Below are 27,299 nucleotides of genomic sequence, written 5' to 3'. Positions count from 1 at the left end.
TAATGCTGGGATAGGTAGAGGTAGTATTCAGTTTACAGCCATTGATTTAGTGACTTCAGAGTTACAACAGCACTGAAAAAAATTACTCAAATGACCAGTCCTTGCACTTAAGATCATCATAGCATCCCCACAATCATATGGTCTAAATTCAGGCACTTGGCAACCGGCATTTATTTACAACAATTGCAGTGTCCCAAGATCATGGGATTTCCATTTGCAGCCTTCCCACCCAGCGCTTGACAAGGGGAAACCAGATTAACTTAAGAACAGCAGAGATTTGCTTAGCAACTATTGGCAAAAAAGATTGTAAAATCAGGCCCTAATAATCACCTTGCCTAGCAATGGAAATTCTTATCCCAATTATGGTCATAACTGTTTTTGGCTGGTAAACACATTTTTAACGTTGCGAGCATATAGTGGTTATATTTATAAAATCACTGCCATGGGGATTTGCTTGTTTACACATTAGCTCCCACAGTAGATGAGGCCAGACTTAATTAGAAAATGGTGAAGTTGCTTCCTATCACCCAGTTTAGACCTTCTGGTGTTCTCTATCAATGTCACTTATATTTGAGATTTTTCTAGACAGGAGAGTGTACTTCCAAATGAAATTCTGGACTGCATCTTCCCTACCATTTTTTATTTACTATCAGACCTTATGGAAACTTCATGAGCATTGTTGTAAATCATCTCAAACTGTTGCTTTTCTGACACCTACTGCTGACCTACCTACTTACCATATTAACAATCATAGCCTGAAAATGAAGACCTCATGACTGAGGCAGTAGCCCAACCAGAGCAGCAGCCAGTAACACTGATGCAGCCAACTTTTCATTTCTCTCAGGAGTCATGGGTCCCAGATTTTGAGCACATTCTGTAGCCCATTTTAGTTAGCTTGGTTCAAAAAAATGTTGCCCTATGCTATGATACACTATTTCACGCAGTTAAAGGTTGTGACAATTAGTAGTTTAGTAGTATATAGATAGATGAACTATGAAAGTACTTTGAAATGTATGCTGAAGGGATCAGGAAAGCTGTCAACATGATCTGAAGAGAGAGTTAGGAAACAGCCTATTTTTCTAGTCTCGGCATCTTCTTTCTTAGCTGCTAGCTAGTGACTTGTCATTGTTGCTATGAAGAAAACTTTCCCCAGTAGCTAATATTGGCCCTTTGCAATCTCTGTAGCCCTTCTCTGCCACGAGCACATGGATATAACACGAAGCTAAAAGTCCGGCAGCTTAGTAGAAACCCTCAGAGGAAGTAATCTTTTGCTTTCAAAACCTAGAAATGTTAATTCATATAGTCCCAGGAAGTACTAGAAAATAAACTGTGACTTAGTAAGGAACATCGCCCCACCTGTATATTTTTATTTCTCCAGGCAGATTATTTAGTTTCTTTAGTCTTAGTTTGCTCTTCACAGCTGACAGTTGGACAACCAGTATTCTACAACTGGTTTTTTTTCTTTAGCAGCAATATCACTTTTTAGATGTTTTGAAAGTTTCATAATTTGCGGCAACAGAAAACATTTCTTTGTGTATGGACTAGTCTAGTCTGTTTATCTGTATCTGTGCCTGTGTCTGTTTCTGTCTGTCTGTCTGTCTGTCTGTCTGTCTGTCTGTCTGTCTATCTATCTATCTATCTATCTATCTATCTATCTATCTATCTATCTATCTATCATCTATCTATCTATCTATCTATCTATCTATCTATCTATCATCTATCTATCTAAACAATTCTTGTTATAGGGAAAATAGGAAGCAGAAGTATTAGGTATGTTAGCTGCCTTGAGTTGACCAAATGTAAATAGTTGAGATAAAAATAGAATAATAATTTAATAAAAATAGAATAATAATTTAATAAAAACAGAATAATAATTTAATCAGTTTATGGACTATCTAAAATGATGGATGGATGGATGGAAGATAGACAGATAGACTGAGTTACAGTATTTATAAAAAATAATGAAGGCGGGATATAAATAAAGAAATAAATAAATGCTTTCTTGTTATGCTTAATACACAGAACGTCTGTGAATGTAGTCTGTTATTGTCCAATTATCTCTATAGTAGTTTACTGGCTCCCTGGCTTCCACTTTTCAATGAAATCCCTAGGGAAGTCATCACAATGACTTTTTCTGTAGTATGGAACTGCCACTGCTAGGGGAACATCCTGTCCTTGAGGAATTGTTGGAAAATTTCTTCACATACCTTGGGGCTGAATTTCAAAAGTCATTTTGGCTCAAATCTGTCTTAAAGCATTTTTTGAATTTGGGAGAACTATTTCAAGTTATAGGATCAGTGTTTCTTTTAAACAATGTCTAGCTGTGAAAAGTAATTTTGTCTGTCTGTCTATATGTCTTTCTGTCTCTCTTCTATTTAAGTAGTTCTCAGAAGATGCTTTTCAATATCACGTAATGCAGCAATGATTGTGGTTAGCAAATGCAACTCTTTTTAGCCAGGGATTCTAAACAGCATTTATGGGTCCAAATACAGTGTTGGGTTGCTAATTCAGTTTAACAAAATATGATTCATTTCTTCTGAAATAGCATGTTAACAAGCCTGCTCTTTCAAATGATAGTCATGTATCCTTTACAACCCTGGAATTCTACCGCTGTGAGGCAAAATAGTTTCCAAGGAGTTGTCTGGTTTCTGTATTAAGAGGATCTTTTTTTAGTTTAAAAGTGGAATATATGTTTTCTTTAGCTGTAAAAGCACAATCAAGGCAACATGATAAGTGAGTCAGTGTTGTAAAAGTAAAACTAATTTTGCCTTCACTCACATGAGCTATAGAAGGAGGAAGCTTTATTGTCCCTTGGAAGGTGATAAGGCAGAGTAATTGTATATTATACTGTCCTGGAACATCTGCCTGAAGACTGTTGGAGCAATTCATCTATCATGGACAATACAGCATGTTTTGTCTTTCTGCTTTAACCCATCCCCACTTGCTTGGCCTGCACGAAGGTTTTGATAGGGATGGTGCCTGGGCTGGGGTTCCCATTAATCAGTCCCCTTGTTCAACACTCCAGCTGACATAATTACAACCTGCGCACAGCAGTTATTCAAGTCGAGTCCTTGTCACTCGTGGTGCGAAACTACACAGCTCAGATCCCGAAGGAGATTGCCTTATCACACAGAACAAGGGCTCACAGGAGTTGAAGAGAATAGAAATGGGAAAATGTCTTCCGGGAGTACTATATATTCCTTTAAAATAAGACATTTGAGAGACTTACAAGGGACAAAGAGGAGCATTGTGCAGACTCTGAAATGAACCCAGTTATTATTTTTCAAAAGATTACCCAGGCCATTTTTGTGAAACAGAAAGGGAGTATTAAATAAATTCAGCAGTCTCTGTCTCTGCTATTCAGTTCTTCTGTTCTATTCATGTTCATTTGCAGGTTTTTCTCTCCGTGTCCTTCTCTAGAAGGGACAGAATAGCTATTGGACTTGTAGAACATTTACAGACCTGTAAGGAGAAAATCTCTGGGACACAATTATTGTAGGTGGATTTGTTATGCCAGTCAACCTGGAATATCTCTGGCCAAAGACAAAGGGGAGAGAAGGAGTTTGTAATGAAAGGCAGGGGAACTATTTCAAAAAGCAAAAGTGAAAAATGATCCTTTGAAATCTCATTTAATATTTTACTTCTCTTTTCTTTGCTACATGTTAATGCTTTGTGAGGAATTAAACATGATGAAACCAACTTTGCTGGATTAGAGAATCATCTCTCTTTCTTGTTCTTTTGTCCCATAAGAACTCATTTCTCATCTTTCCCCGGCCCTCAGAGATTCACACCTGAAAATAATTGAAATCTTTCTGACTTTCCCATTGCCGGAAAAAAGTTGCCAGCTGTCTGGGATAATAGTGACCTGTCTGAAATTGGTTGCTTTTGGGTTGGTAACCAAAAAGCAGAGGACAAGGATTCTTACCCTCTTTCCTAACTGATTTTATTTATTTATTTTATTTATTTATTTATTTGATTTGATTTCTATACCGCCCTTCTCCCTAGGGACTCAGGGCGGTTCACAGGGCATATATAAATAGCTATACAAAAATTAAAAGAGAATTAAACCATGCCCAATTAAAATACAACAATAATAGAATAATAAAGACCAATTAAAAACCCATATTCCCCATCAGGCCAGACCAGCTAACTCAAACAAGTGGGTCTTCAACCTGCGACAGAAGGATCGGAGGTCCGATGCCATCCGGAGCTCAACCGGCAGTTGGTTCCATAATGCCGGAGCACCCACAGAGAAGGCCCTCCTCCTGGGGGCCACCAGTCAACATTCCCTGACCGGAGGCACCCTGAGGAGGCCCTCTCTTATTTATCATGAAAATGCTGCAACCGTGCACCAGCATAAACCTTGAGTGCAGACTCCAAAGTGCTTTCAGACTGACACCAGACTACATTCTTAATGTCATAGTGTGTGTCTGTGTGTGGGGGGGATTTTAAATAATCATAGGATAAGCATTTCGGTTATGTACAATTATTTCCAATTAATTTTACTTATCCGTAACATAGGTTGAATTAGATTAAATTAATTTTTATACTATCTCTATTTCTTTGCCCCAGTTTCACCCACTTTGGGGGATGTGGCCCATAGCTTGTCTTCAGCCTAAAAAGGATTGCAGCCTCCTGATTTATTTGGTCGGTTCCATACCATATTTTATATTGATGCATTACCCCAAGTTGTCACCATTTTTATATAAGGATTGCAACAAAGAAATGCTGCAAAATTTGCCATAAGGGACAATTCTTTTAAATTTGTCTCTAGCTGAGCTAATGTGAACTATAAACAACACACTAGGGTGCCCTTACTGCCCCCTTTTTTCTTACCTGACCAGTTAGATGCAGTAACTGAGAGCAGAAAACCTGAGAGATTTTCCTCATTCTTGGTTTGTGATTGTAGCCTCTCGGACATCAGAGAGATAAAGCTCCCACAACTTACATGTCTCAGAATTCCAGAAACTGAGTATAGACCTTTCAGAAGACAGAAAGAAGAAAACCTTTCAGACCTTCTAGACCTGTCAGTACCTATCCTTCCATCCCCCCACTATCGCAACTGATGAAGTTTCTTGGACGACAAGTGAAACATCTTCTTCTTTTTCCTCAAAAAACAGTCCAGTTGCCTTTTTAAAAAAGCACCTTTGAGGTAACTATGATCTGGATGATTGAGAATCTCCATAGACCTTCTAGACCTGTGTTTCTTTTTGCTGCTGCTTTATTTCCAAACAAAGTGTTGGAAATAAAGAGCAAATGAAGGAGCATTTTGGTCTTTTTATGCCATTGTGTGGTACTGTGATTTACCTGGTTCAAAACCATGTTCATTCAGAGCTCGGCACCCTGCCAGCTTCCAACAAGGAAACTCAATGGGCAAGCTGGCAGGAAGTTAGAAATTGTTCCCTCTCTAATTGATTTTTTTTTGCCTGGCTATGGTCATTTTGTTTCTCTGTTTAGGGAAAGAAACATCTCAGGAATGATGACCCAATCGATCACAGGTGTGTACTTTCCTTCTAATGCTCCAAAAGAGTGTTTTTTTCAAATTTGACAGCTTTAAGAGTATAACTCCCAGAATTCCCCAGCTTGTTTTAACACTTCTCTAAAGTACGTCAAGGCATATTCTACTGATTACTGTTATACTTGATGTTTTTGTTTGTTAGCTTACAGTTTTGAAATAAAACTCAAGATGAGAATTGTAATTAATGACTTGGACAGTACAGTACATGAAGTTCTGAAAACAAAAATTTCCTCTTTTTATTAATTTAATTAATTACCTTAAAAATATATTGCTTGTTGTATTTGTTTTCTTTGGCCCTTCCATAATCTAGTATGCTGCAGTTTTGACACTGATTCCACAAATAAAGGAAAATCGTGCTACACTAATTCCATTCATTTCCTAGTACCAAGAACCAAGCTGGCTGAAGATGTTAGCATATATCCACTTTTAATACCCATTTTTCTGTATTTCACAGGGTTTTGTGGCTGCTACCACAGGCAAGAATTAACCATAATTAATGTGATGTTTTAATTTAGAATATTATGAATAAAATCATAATCAGTATCATGTTACTGATAGTTCTTAATACTATGTACCATTCCCCTATGTACTTTTCTATTTTCTATTTTATGATCCAGAGTATTTTGTGCTCCTAAAGGAAAGTTGTGCTTCCCTCCAAGAGACCCATTAATTTGTCTTCAGGGCCTCTGTGCTGTCCCAGATTTAAAAATGGCAGCAAACACAACAGATCTGAGGAGGCGAGATCTGCCATGTTCCAGGAAATTATGGTGGAACTATGCTAGTTTCAAGGGAAGTATTTAGAAACCTGACAGACTTTTCTGAGTATGCAGAAAACGTCCTTGGTTATTTATTTTCTGCAGGCTTGGAAGGCAATAGAGTTACATTATTTAAAAACAATGAGGCTAGTTCTTATGAGATAACAGACCAATATTTATTATCAAACCGAAAGTCCATTTACATCAATGATGAGGAAACATAGCATATTTCAGTTGTATTTTTTTTTCTTCAAATAAAGTTCACCTATCACAATAAATAAAAGGTTAGCATTACATCTCGGGTGAATCAAATTTTGCATCCAGAAAATGAATCATGAAAAGAAACAAAAGAATCAGAAAGAAGAGATTTGGGGGTTTGTTTTTTTTTGTTCCCCTCCCCTCTTTTGGCTGCACAAGATGGAGAAGAGGTACAGTAGCTACAGGAAACAATCATTCAGAGTAGAGGTGATTGAGACAATATTGTTGCTTTGGATACTCCACCAGCAGCCGATCAACAGGGTTTTCCCTCTAGGGAGCTATGTCTGCTTGTAAAGCAGCTGAAGGAACTGACATAAAAGGTCTGTTGAAAAAAAGTACCATCTGCATCTGAGATTGACAGGTAGCCTTCAGGGTGTGTTACTTTCCTTACTGGTTTCAACAAAGTTAGGAGTCTCTTTTCATCTCATTACAGTGTGCACAATCTAGGGCCTTTCATAACTCCCATCTGTACATTTAAATTAATGAGCATATTTTGTGCATTTCTGAAACGATAGGGGATAAAATGAGAAATCTTTTTAAATTTGATCACTAAGAAAGACTTGCCACTGATATAGTTATAATGTAAAAAATTTGACAGGGAAGAAAATGTAATAGAAAAGTTTCTAAATTATTCCCCACTCCTGGGCCAATTACATTTTAAGTCATAAACAGGTCTGAGTTTTACTGTGAACATTTTACAATTTTGAAATAATTTCAAGTAGCTATATAAATTCATTTAAGTAGATTAGACCATTTTAGTCTCTCTTTTTAAGAAAAATGTAAATAAGGAATAAGAGTAGAGGTTTTTTTCTAAAACAAAAGAATTGAAATTACAATTCTTGTAATAGGATCTGCTATCTGTTTATCTTAAGGGATCCACATCAGTCCTGATCAATAGAATTTTCAGTGAATTTACTTAGTCTGTTGGCCAAGCAAGATATAAAAATCTTTTTATCTTGATTTAAAAGTGAAATAGGTCAATAGGATTCAACTAACTCTTTGTCTGCTAGACTTTGGGATCATAACTAACCAGACCTAATGCTATGAATCAGGATATGATTATCCTGCAGTGCTGAATTAAACAGAATATAAATAATGGATAATTAGTTCTGATTTTTTTTATAAACAGTTGCAGTAATACCATCAACTCCAAGGGACTTATTTAATTTAATTTAAAATATTCAATTACTTGTTCAGTTCACTCTGTGGAAGATGATTGGTTGAGATTCATTCTATGGGCTTCTGACATGGGAATGATTTTATCAGAGCCTTAGAAAAATAATCTATTAAATTTAGATCTACTAGTTCTTTAGAGTACAAATATTTATTTAAGTTCAGAATTCTGTTCTTCAATTCCTTTTGCTACTTTATAATAGCCAGCATTGGACATCTGTCACCCATACTGTATGTCATAACAAATAGATCATCAAATATTTTTTCAAAGCTACAAAACTGAAAAAGCTGAAACTATTGTTACTGCAGTGCACTCACTCATAACTCCAATATTGTCAATATTAATTCCAACCATATTTTCCTTATGAAACATTGAGATGTCAGGAGAGGTAGTAAATGAATACCAATGCTTCTAGGTACTTTTGTGTGTGTGTTTTTAAGTGGAAGCTTGGTTTCAGTACCTATTATTGCCATAGATTCTTGTACAAAGAAAATGTGCAGCTATTTCTTATTGCATGGCATTTGTAATGTAAACTGATATTTAGGCTGTCTACAAATCAAGGAATCATACAGTTGGAAGGGGCCACTTACGCCATCAAGTCCAACCCTCTGCTCAGTCGATAAATCCAAATTAAAGCATCCCAGGCAAATAGCTGTCCAGTGTCTGGTTGAACACATCACAAGAAGGGAAACCGACCTGTGGGTAACTGGTTCTCTATCAAATTGGTCTTACCAAATGGAAAGATTTTGTTACATTTATTTAGAATCTACCATACTATAACATTAATCCATTCTTAAACAACCTGCACTTTTGGCTTGATAAGGTCTTCCATGTGAGATTCTTTCAGGTATTTAAAAATGGAGTCATATCCATCATCAATCTTTTTAGCAAAAGATTTCCAATATATTCAGTGCCTCCTTTGTCGGTTGGCGGATCAGAGGAAAAGGGAAGGGGAAGCACTTTACATGTGTGCGTGCGCAGGCTTGCGCACGGGGCCGTGAGCAAGTGTGCACCACAAATGGGGCGGAGCTAGCACCCACATGATACTCACTAGCCCTACCCTGTTCTTGAATGGTGCAGTGTCTTGTTTCTGTGCCCTGTGGCGCGGTGGCAGCCATTTTTGCACCCGGCAGAGCAGTGGCACCCATTTTTGCACCATGCGGCACCATCCCATTTTTGCGCCCCGAGACGCAGCAGCATCCCATTTTCATGCCCTGAGGCATAGCTGTGGCCCATTTTTGCACCCTGTGGTGCGGCGTCCTGTTTTTGCACCCTGTGGACACAGTGCTAGCGCAAGTGAGGGCATGGCCCATGGCCCGGTGGCAAGCAGGCCGCGGCCCACTACTCGGCCATGGCCCACAGCTTGGCGACTCCTGCCTTAGAGGACTTCAATTTCAATTTCTTTCTCATAGCTGTCGCTGGTTTCTGAATCTGTTTCAGTTTGTCTGTATGCCTCTTATGTTTATATTGTTAGTCTTTATAATATTTTTTGTGTTCCTCTGCCTCTATAAAGATCTTGGTATTTATTTTATGAAAAACCATGAAAAAGCAGGATAACTTTTGATTAATTGCTCAAAATGAATACTAGGCCTAACTTTTCAGGTTTATCATAAACAATCAGTGTTATATCCTCTGATTCTATTAAAATAAGACACACAGGTTCCTTGTCTCTGAACTTTTCAAGACCATGGGCATTTATGGTCCATCTAGGTTCAGACCTTTACATACTTATGTGTGATGTTATAATGCAATTAAAAAAATATTGCAATGCACAGTTTTCATCCCTTGCTCCCATCCCAAACATTCATATCTAAGAGTACAAGATTTCTTAAAGGGCCAAAATATATATTTATTGAAGAAAAGGATAATGACATACATAATTATAAAAATAAGTAAAAATAAGTAAATATTTTTATAAGTAAATATAAACAGGTAGCATCCATGATTTTATAAAAGATCAAGTAGTTTGCCTGGTATTTATCACATAAACCAGGTAGAACAAGGCAAAGAAAATTATCTCTATATTCTTATCATAGATTAATCACTCAATCTGTTATTATAGCATGCTGTCTTTTGCAGATCAGGGATCAAATTAGGCTGAGGGGGTGATGGTTCTGCTTAGATTTCAAAAAGCTCTAGAGAAACTCTTTGAAACTTAGCTGACTTTCTAACAACTTCAGTTTGTAAAGTAGAAAATCAAAATCTGGGAACTGGTAATGGTGATTCTGCCTGACCCCATTCCAGGATGCTTGCTGGAGTCTGTTGGAATATCAAACAGTATAAAATAGTATAGCAAGAGGTCAAATGATTTAAATAACTGTGGTTTAAATCTAGGATCCAATCAAGATTTGGTGAAGGTAGTGTTATATAACAAAGAAGAGCAATAAAGATGATTAGGGGACTGGAGGCTAAAACCTAAGAAGAATAGTTGCAGGAATTGGGTATGTTTAGTTTAATGAAAAGAAGTACTAGGGGTGACATTGTTCCAATATCTAAGGGGCTGTCACAAAGAAGAGGGTGTCAATCTATTCTCCAAAGCATCTGAAGATAGGACAAGAAGCAATGAATGGAAATTGATCAAGGAGAGAACCAATCTAAAACTAAGGAGGAATTTCCTGACAAATTAATGAATGGAACTACTTGCCTCCGGAAGTTGTGGGTGCTCTAACACTGGAGGCTTTTAAGAAGAGACTGGGCAATGAATTGTCTGAAATGGTATAGGGTTTCCTGTCTGATCAGACTAGAAGACCTCCAAGGTCCCTTCCAATTCTGTTATTCTGTTGATCTAGGAGGCAAAGAAATGTATTTACTATCTGATTGTGGCAACACAGACCTGGTCTATGGGTTGTTGTGCAGATGACTTGGTTTTTCATGCTATCTTTCATGCTGGTACCTTGATATAATGTTTTGAGGCTTAATATCACTGTAGTTACAGTGCCAATGTGTCCTACATAATAACATTTAAACTTGGATGCTTATCTCTTGAGGAGGTGAATAAGTTACACTGAGAAAGGAACTCTAATCCAGTTGATACTTTTAGTTGTGTCTAATTAGATCTATGTACTAAAAGAAACTATTATAACACAACAAACTTACTAAGGATTCCTGGTTCAATAGCATCTGTGAAATTATTGTTTGGATCCATTAATAATTGTAATAAAGATGATAGGTATTTTTTAAAAAATATTTTATCATACTATGTAGCAAATATCTATGGCAGAAGGTAAGTGTAGAACACAATTTAAGGTTGGTTTAAAGTTATTTTATCATAAGAGAGGGAATAGTGTATTTATCTTTGACTGACCTACCTCTTGTATTTTTCTAATTTTAAGTAAGATATATAAAATGTCTGGAATGCTCAAAGTCCTTATTTTTGGGGGCTGCCCCAAGTTCTGCCTTTTCTTATGTTTATGGATTTTATTTTTTTCCGTTTGTGAGTACTTTGGTAATGTTTTTTTAACATTTGTTTAATGAAGTTTAGATTCTTCACAGGAAATGCTTACGGCAAAAGAAAAAACACTGGCTGACTTATAACAAGGATGCACTACTTCCCTTGAGGGGCCCACCAGGTCTTTAGTGTGTGTTGAAGACCACACAAACCATAACTGAACTATAAACATATCTAGAATCTAAATGGACAGCACCATATATTTATATGAATTTATATCCTACCCTCCCATTTAATTCTTTGTCAACAAAAAGAAATTTGAATACACAATTTATCGCAGTTGCGACTTGAGCCCTGTTTAACGCTCCTAGGTTGCAGCTGCAAGGCAAAAGAAATCATAATAATAGAACTGCAGTATAGCAAGTTCAAAAACCCAAGGTGCATCGATAAAAAAATTTTTTACACACAAATAAATAAATAAATACACACACACACACACACACACACTGGTGTGATTCAAATATGTGAACAACTGGTTCTGTGTGTGGATGCTGCTTCCGGAAGTCCATTCTGGGCCTAGGCAACAAAAAATTAGCTAACGGTTCTGCTGAAGTGGTGCGAACTGGCTGAATCCCACCACTGTGTGTGTGTGTGTGTGTGTGTGTGTATGTGTGAGTGAGTGAGTGAGAGAGAGAGAGAGAGAGAGAGGAGAGAGAGAGAATTCAAAAATTTTCTATGTGCAAAAGTTCACTAAGAGGTTTTTTAGGACATGATGCATTTACTTTGACTTGTATCTTGTGAATAGAAATAGAAGGTGCATACTCCAGTAAGTGCTGAGCAAGAGAACAAGAATATAAGATTGTTCCTTGATCAGCCTATTGAATTCGTTGATGAGGTAGTTTTGGGCCAAGCCACAGACAGAATGCCTTGTACCATTTCCCCAAAGTACTGTATAGTGCCATTGCATCCTTTGTTTCATCTTTGTCACTGCGAACTTTCTTCTGCTCACACTGGCAGAATAATAATAAAAAGTGCAGCATAAAATCAGGTTTTTTTATGAATTCTGGATATTGTTGTGTATACTGTTTCTGTGGTTTATTTACCTGCAGCAACAGCATAATACTCTCGCCACACAGATTCATCAGAAAGGAGTTGGTGCACCTAATTTTAAATGTTTTTTTCAATAGATCTTCAATTTTTTTAATTATCCTGGTGATTCTTTATCTCAGAAAAAGGGAGAGGATTAGGATTCTTTCAAAGGTGTAAAACTGTATGTATATTTGTGTGTGTATGTATGTGCAAATGCATTTTCAATTATACTAAAACTTTCTTGAAACAAATTAGTGAACTTCAGTATCAGTTATATAAAGGAAAATTACTCATAAGCCTAATTGTAGTGAACATAATGTTTTATAACTATATTTTAATTCAGTTTCGTATTAAGGATATATAATATGACTTTATAATTCCATCCCCACCTTACACACATTTTAGGTCCAACTGTGCTGAAAATATCCGCAAGCATATCCTGCACACAGATAAACATGAAGGCGTAAAGATGTACAACTGCCCCAAATGTGAATATGGAACCAACATCCCAGTGGAATTTCGCAATCACTTGAAAGAACTACATCCTGACATTGAGAACCCCGACTTAGCTTACCTGCATGCTGGTAAGGACATTTTTATATTCATTTGGAGGCACGTACCTGATTGCAAAACAAAAGCTGTTTTAAAGCAAAGAAGGCTTTAAAACTCAATCCAGATACATTCAGTATCTTTCATACTTCTGTGCAACTTGCAGTAGTTTTATTTGTGTGTGTTTGCAAGACTTAATTTTATCTAGGATTCTGCCCAAAATGTGGCTTGGGGCCAAATCAATTAAGAAATAGGTATTTAAGATATAATCCTGCACAAAGTATTACACATGACACCGAAGGCTAGATATTTGGTGTAATTTTCTTTCTGAAGTAGCAAACTATAGTCTTCCAGACACTTTGGGAGTTCACCATCCATCTTAGGTTCAAGGTCTTAGTGATGGTTTTCAAGTCCTTACATGGCATGGGTCCGGAATACCTCGGGGACCACCTGCTGCCGGCGTCAACTCCCCTCCGCCCTGTGCGTTCCCACAGAGAGGACCTCCTCAGGGTGCCTCCGGTCAGAGAATGCCGGCTGGTGGCCCCCAGGGGGAGGGCCTTCTCTGTGGGCGCCCCGGCTCTGTGGAATCAACTGCCGGTTGAGCTCCGGATGGCACCGGATCTCCGCTCCTTCCGGCGCGGGTTAAAGACCCACCTATTCGAACAAGCTGGCCTGGCCTGATGGGGAGTTAATTTAGGGTTTTAAATATTTGTATATTTTATTGTTTTATTTTGGGCATTAATTTAATTCTATTTTAACTTTTGTATTTTTGTATTTTTTATTATATGCCCTGTTCACCGTCCTGAGTCCTTCGGGAGAAGGGCGGTATAAAAATTTAATAAAACTATAACTATAAACTATCTTCCCCGGTATTTCCCACATTGGCTAGAATTCCATATCTGGAGGACTGTACAAGCAGCTCCTGATGATGCCTGAAAGCAGGAAAAGGTCCAAATCAGTACTGCATCCTCCGCCGCCGCCGCCAAGATTATCTTTATTTTCCTTAGATAACGTGTGTGTGTGTGTGTGTGTGTGTGTGTGTGTGAGAGAGAGAGAGAGAGAGAGAGGTTGAATCAGTTATCTAATATTTTTTTTAAAATGTTCAAAATGAATTCTTAAACTACAATTTTTCTTCTGTATAGAAAATGGTTATATTATTGAAAATAATTGGTAGTAAATGATACTAGAATGGTGCATGTAACACCTTTGCTATGTGAGCTGCATTTGCTTTTGGGTCCATTTCAAGGTGCTAGCTATGACATAGTTTAGAGCAGTGTTTTTCAACCTTTTTTGGGCAAAGGCACACTTGTTTCATGAAAAAAATCACGAGGCACTCCACCGTTTTCCACACCGTTGGACCTCCCCATGGTCGCTACACGAACGGTCGTAAGTCGAGGATGGCCTGTGTTCTCAAGGGGTTGGACTAGATGACCTCCAAGGTCCCTTCCAACTACTACTACTACTACTACTACTTCTTATTATTATTATTATTATTATTATTATTATTATTATTATTATTATTAGCCTCTTTATTTTATTTTATTTTATTTTGGGGCTTTTGTTTGTTTGTTTTTGCTGTGAAGGAAAAGGAAAGCTTGCATTTCTTTTTAATTTATCTTTCTGTATTTTCTTTTTTCTCTTCTTTTCTTTCTTCCTTCCTTCCTTCCCTCTCTTCCCTCCCTCTCTTTTCTTTCTTTATCTTCCTTCCTTCCTTTCTCTCTCCCACTTTCTTTCCCTCCCTCTCTCAATTTCTTGCTTTCTACTTGTTGTGGAAACTGGAAGCTACTTGCATTTCTTTTTAATTTTTCTTCCTGCTTTTTTTCCTTCCTTCCTTCCTTCCTCCCTTCCTCTCTCTCTCACTTTCTTTTCTATTCTCCTTTTTTTTCTTTCTCCCTCCCTTTTCCCCTTCCCCCTTTCTCCTTTTTTCCCTTCCTTTTTTCTTTCTTTCTCACCTTTACCATCAAAAGCACTTCACTCCAGAGGGGGGGGAAACCCCAAAGGTTTTTAATTGCTTTGGTCCAAAGGACATTTTATTATGCAACGTATCAAAAGGACAGGTTAAAAAAAAATCAGCCATGTAATTTTTCAGACGCAAGCAAAGCCTCCAAGAGCGAAACAGTCAGATCCCTCTATTTTGGGCTGGGGCGAGAGGTCACGGCGAGCAAAAAAAGCGGAGCCAGGCAGCCGACCAGGCGGGAGTCTCGCATCCTCAGCCGCGCGGGGAGTAAGGAGTAAGCGGCGCGTGCTGGAGAAGAAGAGCTTTTTCGAACGTTGCAGGCAACCAACCACGCGACAGCTCAGGCGAGCCAGGCTGGCCGCCCGTCCGTCCTCTTCCGATAAGCGAGCCGGTCGCCTCTCCCCAGCTTCTCTCTCTTCAGCAAGAGACCCTCCGAAGCCAGAGAAGGGGGCGGAGCTACGCTGCCGTGGAGCCCTGGTGCCTAGAGAGGTCGAGCCCACTTCTTTTCCCGGGCTTTTGCTTCCAGCGAAGTAGGGCCGTCAGCTTAGCCAAGGCTCCGGTGCCCAGCGCTCCCCGCCAGAGAGTCTTGCAGCGCCGCTCCGCCCGCGGCTGTTCCTCCTCCTCCTCCTCCTCCTCCTCCTCCTCCTCCTCTCACCGCTGTCTCCTAGGTCAGTGTTTTTTCAATTTTTCCCACGGCACACCAGGCAACATCTCGCGGCACACTAGTGTGCCGCGGAACAGTGGTTGAAAAACACTGGTTTAGAGCTATATGTGGCATGGGGCTCATCCTCCTTATATTAATCTGTCCAACCCAGTAAGGAAAAGAAAGTATATTACAGATCTCATCAGTTAAAGAATTTTGACTGGCAGAGTCCAGGAACAGAACCTTCTCTGCCATTGACTCCATCTTCTGGAATACTCTTTCTCCCCCCGCCCCCCAGAAGTAAGGTGGGCCTCCACTCTCCTGGCCTTTTGGAAGGCTGTGAAGACCTAGCTTTGCTAACTTGCATGGGGAATGCAGTGTGGCATGCAACCCTTGGGTTGATTAGTACCCTGAAGGTGCTCCCCTCATCTTTTAACTTTTAATTTATACTCTCTTTGTCTTTGCTTGGCTTTCTTACTGGTCTACCATATTTTTATATGGTTTTTATGCTATAGCTTTAAACTGCTCAGAATAACTAGGAGAGTGAATGGACAGTATCTACGATAGATAGATAGATAGATAGATAGATAGATAGATAGATAGATAGATAGATAGATAGATAGATAGATGGATAGATAGATAGAATCATTGAAGATTTTATGTATTTGATAAACTGCTATCATGATTAGACTACTATATCAAATTGCATGATTATTTTCTGAACTACTGTATTAACTGCTTTTAGAATAAAATTAATATAGTTTCATTCAGAAAATAATACAAGATAAATTTATCATTAAAATACAATTTGTTGCAACATTTCCACAGGGCTCTTGGCTTCTGGGATCTAAAATTTATAGTTAGGTAGAACTGTTAATCTAATCATCACTTGAGTAAGTTGGGATTTTATCATTTCTAGTTTACTTCTGAGTTAAAACCGTAATTCTGGCTAGCATATTTTTCTTAGCAAACAAATAAGTTCGAAGAAAACAATTTATTGAGCAGACCTAACTAAGATCACAGCTTATTTTTTACCATATCTAAGTATGTCTTCTTTGCCTATATGAAACAAGACTCCAAAGCCAAGGTAGTCTATGATTACATCATCAAAATGGGACAAACAGTGATCCTATCAATTGTGAATAGCTGCAATATTCATGAGTAGAATCCTGATAGTTCAAGTAGTTAACTCTAAATAAAATTGTGATCTTTATCCTTCTTGGCAGAAGCATTCATCAAATTATTAAGGGGAATGGGAAATGTTTGCTAAAAGTTATACTGTGATCTGTTATGTGATTCTTATCAAAGTTCAACTGTGTTACCAAGTAGATTGAAGCTGTTGAATTTCAAGTGAGAATATAAAATTACATAACTTTAATAATTGATATTTATTTCAAAGATTTTTGCCTAAAATCATTTCTATTTCTACTAGCTGTTGATAGCATGAAAATAATTATAAAGTTTTCTTTTCTGTAGATTTCAGTCTTCTGATAATAATTTCATTGACAATTTTAAGTTTAACATAAATTGCTACATGCATGAAGAATGATTTTCATTTATTTTCAACAGAAAACTGACAACTTAAAAATAATTAAGAAGCTTGTCGTTGTTAGGGCAGATATTTGAAAGTTACTTCTTGCTAAAGTAACAGAATATTACTTGAACTCCATAAAACTATCATAGTATTTATTTGGTACGGATTATATAAAGAAAATAGTAAGCTGTTCGGCTTCAAACAGATTCATTTTAGTAATAACCATTAGTACCAGTCTTTCAATTGCATGTCAGTTTGATTGACAGGAAGTCTTTTCCCTCATATGCATAATAGTAATTTTATTATGTGTTTGAAATAAAACCTGACATAAATGTTTTCTAACTCTAAAATAGGATGCTAATATTTAGTCTTTGTAGATTACCTTACCCATTTGTTCCTAGTAAATTAAGGAGAAAAAAGCTAATTATTTTCATCTTCATATAAGAATATCTTTTAAGTAGGCATTTCTGGTTTTGCACCTGGCAGTTATATTCCTAAGTTAGCCACCTGCAATATTCAACTTTTTAGCTAGAAAATAGGGAGAAATTAATATAGATTTCTCATCACAGTATATTGCTTGGAATTTTGTTGACAGAGAAATAGCATATCAAGATTTAATAGGATTTAATCAGTAGTTAGTTACTCTGATAGCCTTATTGATCATAGGGCTCTGGGCAGGTGAGAGCTGGAAATAGCAAGTATCTCAGTATGGCTTTATGGGGTTTTGATACTTTGTTTGGTGGAAGAGGTGAATGGATAGAGTAACATAAGTGTTTTCATAAAAAAATTAGTTTATAATTGCAGCACAGTTTTCAGTATAATGTGGTAAGTATGTAGCTACTGAAATCCATCACTAGAACTTATGCCCAGGTTCAGACTACTACCTATTTATGCCTGGCACATTGGATTATAATAAAATATATTTTACCATGCCTATAACCCACAAAATAGTATCAGTAACCACATATTGAGCTGATTGTGTGACTGCTGCCCTAAGTGCACATTATAAGGAATAACTCCAAATGAACTCAGTCAACCTTGTTTGTTAGTAAATATGCATGCAACAGCATTATCTGTTACAAACCACTGAGAGACTTTAATAGCCTGGGGTATAAATTTTATAAATAAATAATAAAATTAATCCCTTTCTCCATCCAACAAAAATGCATGTAATATCTATGCTACTCATTTCAGATATGGCTTAAATGGATATTGTTCAACTAAAAAATTATCTGTCTGTAGGAGGACCAAGAAAGCAGAGGTTTCAGGGCCCCCAAATATCTATTTTGTAGTTCTGGAAGTCACCTTTAATCATACTTGCGAAAAAGTGACAGCAAGATTTCCTGCCACCAGAAGTGGGGAATACATTAAAACTAATAGCATGTAGTTAAGAGCTGAGACCAGTCAGTCAATTTACCAAATTAAAAAACATATATTTCTTCTCAACTATTAAAACAGAAATTGTGACAACTTCATCCTGTCTATTTTGAATGTCTTCCTACCTTAAAATATCCAGAGCAGCCTCAGCTCATCAACAGTTTGCTACCTTGAGTATGGTCTTGTCTCTCTATTATGATCCAAAAGTTTTAATTAAAAGGAGTGTGTGTGTGTGAGAGAGAGAGAGAGAGAGAGACAGACAGACAGACAGACAGACAGAGAAATATGTAAATAAGAGGCTGCTACAATATATTCTTATTTCTGTATAAGGCTCTAATCTTCATTTCTGCAATGATGTATTGTCTAAGATAGATAGGTAGATAGACAGACAGACAGATTAAAGTCTAGCCTAGCCTAGACCAGACTAGACAGATCCTACTGGAACCCATTTCTTAGGAAAATCTGTCAGTATGGAAGTTATACATATCTGTGATTATGGGAGAAATGACCTCTGAAATGGTCATTTAAGAGAAGAAGTTGGCCGTCATTGTTAAACTTAAGGTACATGGCATTTATGGAAGCCTTATTTGTTGCTACTGACTTTCCGGTAAAAGATTTTGAGATTAAATGATACCTCTTGTAATTTTTCCTCATTATGAACTAGTGAGAGTTTACAGTAAACTTACAACATGTTCATTAAGCTTAAACCTCTTATTCAAAATAACAAAATAAAAATGTATAAAACATACATATGCATACATTTGGTGCACTAATAGCACCACTGAGTAGGAAAATTAATATAATACAACAACAAACCTTTAATAACACAAAACATGTATCCCAGGTTTTTTGTATGTCAGCTGATGGAATTAATTCTCCCTCCCATTGCAAGTTCAATCCATACTAAATAAATTTAGGGGTGGGAATGCAAGGGGTAACTCCCCTTTTACAAGCATTCTTTATATGTGGGCTACAGAAATAATGAAAAAGATTTTGAAAACATTCAACAAGAATTACAAGCAAGATCACTAATCTATATTTTAGTAGAAATGACTTAATTGCTTGACATACTGTTTGAAGGAATGGTATACCAATAAATCTGAAAATAGTACAATAGTATAACTGGTGCTATTATCTTTATGCATTCATTTCCAGTTTTTAGAATTTAAAGTATATAATTTTAATGCTTCTGCTGCAGGTTTTTGGGTGGATCAACTTAAATTAAGTCATGTTGAAGCTACTACATGGTTACTTGTTTGGAATAGGGATTGGTAATTTGCAATCACTTACATGCATCAAAACTGCAACTCAACATTTCTAGGATGTTATGTCACCTGCAGAAATGCAAAAACAATCAAAACATTATGTGTAGAATTGAGTTTCTTAATAAATCAGTTTTATTTTTCATGTTGCAAGTAGTTCTTAAAAGTCAGCCATGAATCTCAGAACCAGGGCAAATGGCTGAATATTGGAAGTTAGGATGGAATTCATTGTTCTACTTTGTTTCTTGCTCATTCCTCTTGCCTGAGTAATATATGATAAGAAAAAATGTTTGATATACATAATTCAAAGAGACTGCAGAGTTCAGTCTATCATGTCCCCAAAGTGGCCAGGCCTTAAATGTGTCCTGAAAAATGTGTAAAATTGAAAATGGAAAAAAAATATTTTTTCCATGCACCTGTGACTTAATAGAGCATTGAAATAGCTGGGCAACATGCCAGTTAGTCATCCCTGAGTTATTCATCAGTAAGCCATTTCAGTGTGAGACCTCTGCTAAATATACCTGATCATGATGTACAGTAAGGGAGAAATATTAGCTTTGCTAAATCTGAACCTAAAGCTATGATTACATTAGTTTTAAAAGCAAAGTGCTTAAAACCATTTTAGCTTCAACAACACAATTCCTGGAATTATTATAACACAGATTCCTAAACAACAGCAGCATATTTCAAAGTAATATTTATCAATATTGCACTTCAAATTAAAAGGAAACAACTGATAGCCAGAAATCCTTACTTAATTATCACCTATAATTTTAGGTGATAACTAATAAATAGCTCTACATTATTTTGTGCTCTTATTCTTTGCCTCATTTTAAAATTTATCACTAGATATGACCTTTCTTAAATTGAACACTCTTACATTCAGTTATGACTCTTCGAAGGATAGTGATGGCAGAATGTATTTAGGTTAGAAATTTAATTATACATTTTGCTATGTAACAGATTGACAAAAGAAAAGAATATCCTGCAGATTTTTCCTTGCTCTAATAAATGTATAAAAGAATGAGAATTACCGTACATAGGTTTTCTGGGCAGAATTCCCTTAACAAATCACTTGTGTTAACTACTGATTGAGATTATTGTAATCTGTAGGATTTTTATAATGGCCTGAACACTTTAACTGGTTCAAAAATAAGGATATTCCTAGACAGGTAATGAGAGCTGGCTAATAAAATTATACTGTAATGTGCATTAGTTGCCAATCCATTTCCCAGACCAGTTAATTCTTCTCATTTTTACCTTTACATATTTGAGGACAGATTACCCTAAATCCATCATTCTGGGCCTCAGATGTGGCCAGATTTGTAACTGAAAGTGTGAAGCTTTTTTCACACACTGTCCATAGAAAATCTGGCAGTGCTCTTAAATCATTGTCTTTTGTTGTGCCCGTGAAGAACTTCTTTAAAAAAATCCTAGATAATCTTCTTCACATTTTTTTCCTGCTGCTACTTTTATTGTTATTAAAAGCAGCATTATTTTAATCTCTGCTGTTTTTAATGTATGTGGTTTATTGTTACTGTTCATTTTCTGTTATTTATTTATCTGTATACCATGCAGAGTGTGTCAGTTACCAGGCATTAATAGAAGCAGGAAGAGTTACTATCTGTGAACCTTTGTGTGTATGTGTGTCTTTTTAAGTAGCTATAAATTTGTTAAGGATTTAAACATGTACATGCAGCCATGAATTGCATACTGTTTTAGAGATTGTCATGGGTCATATAATATTGTTGAAGCCAGCTCTGTGGATTCATTATTCCCTGTGTTTCATACTCTGTTGTCTATTTCCCCTTTATTCTTCTAGATGTTACGTGGGAAGGATCTGTGGGAATAATTCATTATATGAGCATTACCACTTTTATCTTGGCCTATCCTCTTTAAAAACTATTTTGACCACTTTCATAAAGGATTTATGCATTTATTTAATAATTATGATTCTAGTATTGCATTTGGGCAAAAAGGCACTCGGCTTAGGTGTCATGATGGAGCATTGGTAACTTGATGGAATTAAAAAAGGACTATCGCTTCAATTCAGAAAGTTTGGTGCTGCTGCTGCAAAACTAGAAATTGCTGAGGGAAACCTTGCAAATGTCACATGTGAAAAGGCCTTGTTTTAAAGGAAATGATTAGTTAATTGTACCCTAGAAAAATAGAAAATACAACTTGAAAAATGTGCAATCCCAAAATAGAGAAATATTGCAATATTCTAAGGGGGGAAAAAGTTTGTTCCTGACACTGATCAACAGAATGAGCAGTTGTATTGGAATAATAATAGTAAAAGAGTAGTTATTGAAAGAAATTACAAATGTAATTCTTCAGTCAAAATTCCGAGAATATGATAATGAAGCTTTTAGTGTGCTTGACTGCAGCCTCAACCAACATAACATCATGCTTCTTAAAACTGTTACTTATTTCCTTATAGATTGTTCTGTGTCTAATGTTGATTTTTTTCAAACGAAATTTAAATATAATTTAATGGTGAAGTTTTAACATGTACAATTTGTTCTTATTTATTATTTCTTAGTGCTGGAATTGTATAAGATTCAATAGGGAGATTCTACTGTGTTCAATCATTTTTAAACTTTTTTCATATCACAGTTCTGTAATCTTGTTTTTGCTCTTGAAAAAAAAAGAGCCATTTATTCAGATTCTGTGCTTCAGTGTTCAACCATTTATGCAGTCTGTGATAAGGGAAGCACGTATCATATGCCTCGCACTCACGTAACTTGCCTTTACAGAAATAAGGGAGTTCTTAAAATTGGCCAAGAATCCTTGGCTTAAATACTTGACAGAGAGGTAACTATGTTCAGTCTTTTGCTGCAAAAACAACCTACCCGAAAACCAAAACATTTTTTATGGCACAAGATTTTGCAGTATTCCCAGTGTTTCAAAGAGATACAGTGATTTTATATTGGAATACAGGAAATTTATATTTTGGGTTATGCTTGAGGATTCAGAAGCTAGGATCATGTTTCTTGTCTTTCTCTTTTGCACAAGGCGCAAGTGATATCACAAAAATCTCATTAGTTCAGATGCTGAATTTCCTGGCTTTAGAATGATATGTATATGCTGTCTCCCATCCCTTTTCTTATTTCTTCCCTTTTCCAGCATTTTTCCAGCTTCCTGACAAAATTAAATTATAATTAGCCACTGCATTCACAATATTTGTCAGTGTTTTACAAACCTGGATAATAAACTTAGATAAACTGCAGCTCTCCATTAAGGATATGATGGTTGCAGGAGTCAACATTTTCTTCTTATTTCTGAACTGTGACCAGATGACCAGAAACTGGCAGGGAATAGAGTTGGTTTCCTGTCAGCAAATAACCTACTACAGGGGTGTGAAATCAAGTTTATCAGCAAAGTAGTACATTTTTTTTACCAGCTCTACATCGTTCGCATCAAGGGTGCCTATGGGGGCCTGGGCAGGAGTGGGACAGATCTGAAGGTCTCTGGCAGAAGGAGGGTCTCTGGACCAGGGCCAAGGCAGTGGGGGCCGTTCCCTAACTGTTTCCAGGATGGCTTCGTGGGCCACATGAAACCACTTCGTGGGCTGGATCCAGCCCTCGGGCCTTGTGTTTGACATGTCTGGTCTAAGACAAGCAATATGTGGTCTTCCATTTCCCCTTTATGAAAACGCGATCTGCCATTTCTAAGCAATGGTATCTGGTCAATCAGTTTCTTTCCTTCAGAAGTGAGAGGAGGAATTTCCAGATGATATTTCTGTGAAATCAAGTATGGTCATCAAGTTCATATGAACTTAGTTCCCTAATTCATTTTTTTCTTTCTTTCTAGCATTCTTTTCTAAGTACAGGGTCAGCTTTTCTTTTCTTTTTAATCAACTTACTGCAGATCTCATTGGTGGCAACAAGAATTCACTGACCATCTTATTGCCAGGGCCTGATGTTGGTTGAGAGAGTGACTGGCCCAAAGCCATTTCTCATGCCTAAGGCTCACAGTCTGCTGGTTGTAGCCTGGTACCTTAACCAATACACTAAACTATATAAGGGACAAAATAATAGGATGAAAGAAATTTTTTCCCGCATCCCTTTTGCTCAGGATGGGAGAACATTGCATTCATTGCGTCTTCACTTTGGGTTCTCTAACTTGTAATAATTTTTTCAGTTCTGATAATTTGTCCCTGATTACTACTATAATGGTAAAATAAACACTTTTTAGATTTAAGAAATGAAAAGGTCTTTGAAAATCAGACGTCTTTCCTTCTAAAGAACGAGTAATAAAAAAGTGAGCTAAATTTCCCACACCTCTGTTTGAATAAACTACAACAATTATATATAAAAAGGACCGCAGAAGAAAACAAGAACTATATCTGTGACAGCTCTTCAAAGTTGACCAGATTGTTTCTCCTGAATACTTTCTCTGCTTCCTGGGCTCAAGGCATGTTTTTGTAACTATCTCTGAATAATTTCTCCAAGGTCAACTCTATAGCCTCCTACAATCTGTCATTTAAGGAACATGATAGAAAACAACTTCAGAATGTGATTGATTTTTACCACAAATGGTCAAATAGCTACTACAATAAAAAGAAAGCTATCAAATCTTCATTTATCTTATAGTTGAAATTTGCCAAAAAGGATTTAGAAATGGCTCCTCTAAATTAGCTGGCAGGATCTTATCAAATTGGGTATTTTTTCAGTATTTAATATAATAACAATATTTGGGATTTCCACTGGCATTCAAAAGCTATGACTATAAAGTCAGATAGATATAACTTTCATATATTTTTTTACGAAAGTGAGTTAAGATCAAAAGCAGCCACGTTATGGCTGCTGTAATTATGATTACACTAAGTATACCTCTGTTTTGAAAGAAATCATTCCTTGAACCAGCATGAAGCATCTTAGAATTTGTAGGTTGGAATTTATTCTGAACTTTATATCTTGCTATATAAAATAAAAGAAAAACTGGTTACATTTTTTAAAATAAAACAGCTGTTTCTCCAACTACAGAAGAAGCTTTTAATATAGAACTAGTTTTTTGTTGCTGTTGTTTTTATTCTACATGATGGGAAACTTAAAAGGCCACTAATAGTTTTGGGGTCTAAAAGATTGTTAATCTATATTGATGTTTAAGTTGGTTGTAGATTGTTCATTGAAAAGTACTATACACTTTCAACTGTTTTATCACCTTGATTGTAACTGATAAAGTATCTGTGCAGAAAGTGTCAGAAAAAGTTCATCCCATAATCTTAATAGTGAAGTTGGAAAGGACCATGGAGGTCATCTAGTCCAGCCCCCTGCTCAGGCAGGAAACCCTATACCATTTCAGAGAAATGGTTATCCAGTCTCTTCTTAAAAACTTCCAGTGTTGGAGCTTTCACAGCTTCTGGAGGCAGGTTGTTCCGCTGGTTAATTGTTCTAACTGTCAGGAAGTTTCTCCTTAGTTCTAGGTTGCTTCTCTCCTTGATTAGTTTCCAACTACTGCTTCTTGTCCTGCCTTCAGGCGCTTTGGAGAATAGCTTGACTCCCTCTTCTTAATTAATTAATTAATATTAATTAAGTAATATTAAGTTAATATTAATTGATTTTTTGTGCTATAATCAGTGTACCTTTACCATCAAAGATGCATAGGCACCAGCAATAAAATATGTAAAATTGCAAGTATGTTAGTTTCTTTTAAAATTCATAATGATAATGATAAAAGCATAATGATCTGTCATGTATTATTAGTGTTAAGTGCATTATTAAATTACTGTATCATCATTTTGGGAATATGAGGAAGAATCAAGAGTTAGTTGTCTGTATAGTGTATTAATATTATAATTAAAATAGCTACATATTCTACAAGTTAAAATCTTGAATTTTAAACAACTGAATAAGCTAAAATAAAGAAGGTACAGTATCCTAAATGCTAAGAGTTGGTAAAAGATTTTTAGTATATTCTTTCTTAAAACAGAGACAATTGATACTTCCTTCCTATTTCCCAGATCTTTTCAATTTTTATTTATTTATTTATTAAATTTATATACTGCCCATCTTGCAGTTTGAGACAACTAGGTTTTAATCTTATAGTACAGTGAGACATTTAGAGGCAACTCAGACAGTTCAGGCTAGTACTTAGAAGAGACATGAGAGGAAAAATTGTTGAGGTTAACATTTGCAAAATTTTTCTGTTTCAGGCAAATTTGACAGTTTCAAAGTGTTAACGATTGCACAGCATTGTTTGCAATATACCAGTGAGCAACTATTTCTCCACACATCAGAGCTTTTACTTGCTTTGCACCATTTGAATATCATTACATAGACAACGCTTAATTTTTTTTCACATCAACTAATGTATCCCAAATACTTGTCCAAAATATGCAGTAGATACCGAGATAAAAATGCTAATTGAAATAATATTCATTTTCAAAGGAAACATTTCCAGAAGATTTTTCACTTCAAAATTTTACACAAAACCCCACATTTCTAGTTCTTAATTCTGAATTTATAACTGAAAATGTGCTGTGCTGAATAGTTAGCAGTGGTTCCCAATCTTTCCGGCTTTGCGGACCGATGGGGGTGGCAGCGGGGGGGAGGGGATAGTTTCATGTATGCAACCAAATTCCATGCATGTGCAAATAGATCCTCGCATGCTCACCTGCTGCTTGTGCAGCCCAGCTACTGGTCAGCAGACTGGGGGTTGGGGATCCCTGTATGTACAGTATGTGTGTACAATCCATTGAAGGATGAAACTTTCTTCATTAAATATTATGGATTGTAATTTGCCATGCTGGTCCAGTCAAGAGAGGGAGGGAGAGCAACTGACTCAAAACCACCCAGTTGGCTTCTGTGCCTAAGGAAGGTTGTGCACGCTCTCTATTTCTCCCTCCTACTCTTCATGTTTTATATTGAAGCAAACATCAATCATGAATAAACTGCAGTGTATAATCATAGGCATAATTATCAGCAATTAATTTGTGGTCTGCAACTCCTTTCAAGCAGAATCTTTCTGTTATTGCCAGCTGGAATTTAAAATGCCCTCATTTGGGCCATGATCTTTTTTTGAAAGAAACTCTAATTCTCTTCATCCCTCAATGACCTGTCATTTATTTCATTGGAGGAAATTATATTATGTGCATATCATTTTGTGATTAATGTGTTCCTTCTTTTGAAATGAATGAAAGATGATAGTATACAGAATTTGCCAGTCTCATCCAGCATTCAGATATCTTGAACAGTTACACATTTATGCATCAGAAAGCACCTATGTGTTTGCAAACAAGAAGTTGCTGAACTTGTGGGATATCAGTTCATATCAGAGAAACACTAACCTCTATTTGGAAACTGCCATGCATATTATTTTTCTAAAATTTAAGGCACTCCAAAAACAAACAAAAAAAAACCCTCCTCAAACGTTGCTATTTCCCTACATATGTATTAGAAAAGAAATTTTAATTACCTACTTTCAGTTATTCTCACTTGTCATTCAGTGGAAATGTTTGTTTGCTGTTATAGTACATACAGATATATATACGTTTAGAAGCTGATCTGCATCCCGACATTTGGAAAGCAACTTAAAATCTGTAAATGAAAGTGCATGGAGTTAAATTATTGTAAAATAATCCCCAAAATGAGGTCAATGTTTGCTAATCCCTTGAAAAAAACAGATATTAAAAGTGGTGATTGCTTAAAGAAGGGGCTAAGGGGGTGGGGTAACATTTTTTCTTTTTGCTTTCTTAACCCAAATAGTTCTTTTTACATATAAATAAATAATTTATATTTTATATATAAAATACATTATCTAAACTGTAAAATAAATAAAAAGGTCAGGAACA

At 36.4% G+C, this 27,299-nt stretch overlaps 1 protein-coding gene across 1 annotated transcript in view; it reads left to right on the top strand.

Moving 5' to 3' along the window:
• ZNF407 (zinc finger protein 407) overlaps positions 1-27,299 on the top strand; it is a 377,998-nt gene that overhangs the window by 256,384 nt on the left and 94,315 nt on the right. The window contains exon 7 of the mRNA XM_081322718.1: positions 12,588-12,766. Within this exon, the coding sequence (XP_081178844.1) occupies positions 12,588-12,766 (179 nt within the window). The remainder of the gene's footprint in view (positions 1-12,587; positions 12,767-27,299) is intronic.

Source organism: Vipera berus, assembly GCF_964194415.1.
Source record: "Vipera berus genome assembly, chromosome: 3".
Classification (NCBI taxonomy): Eukaryota; Metazoa; Chordata; class Lepidosauria; order Squamata; family Viperidae; genus Vipera; species Vipera berus.
This window is presented reverse-complemented; position numbering and strand designations above follow the sequence as displayed.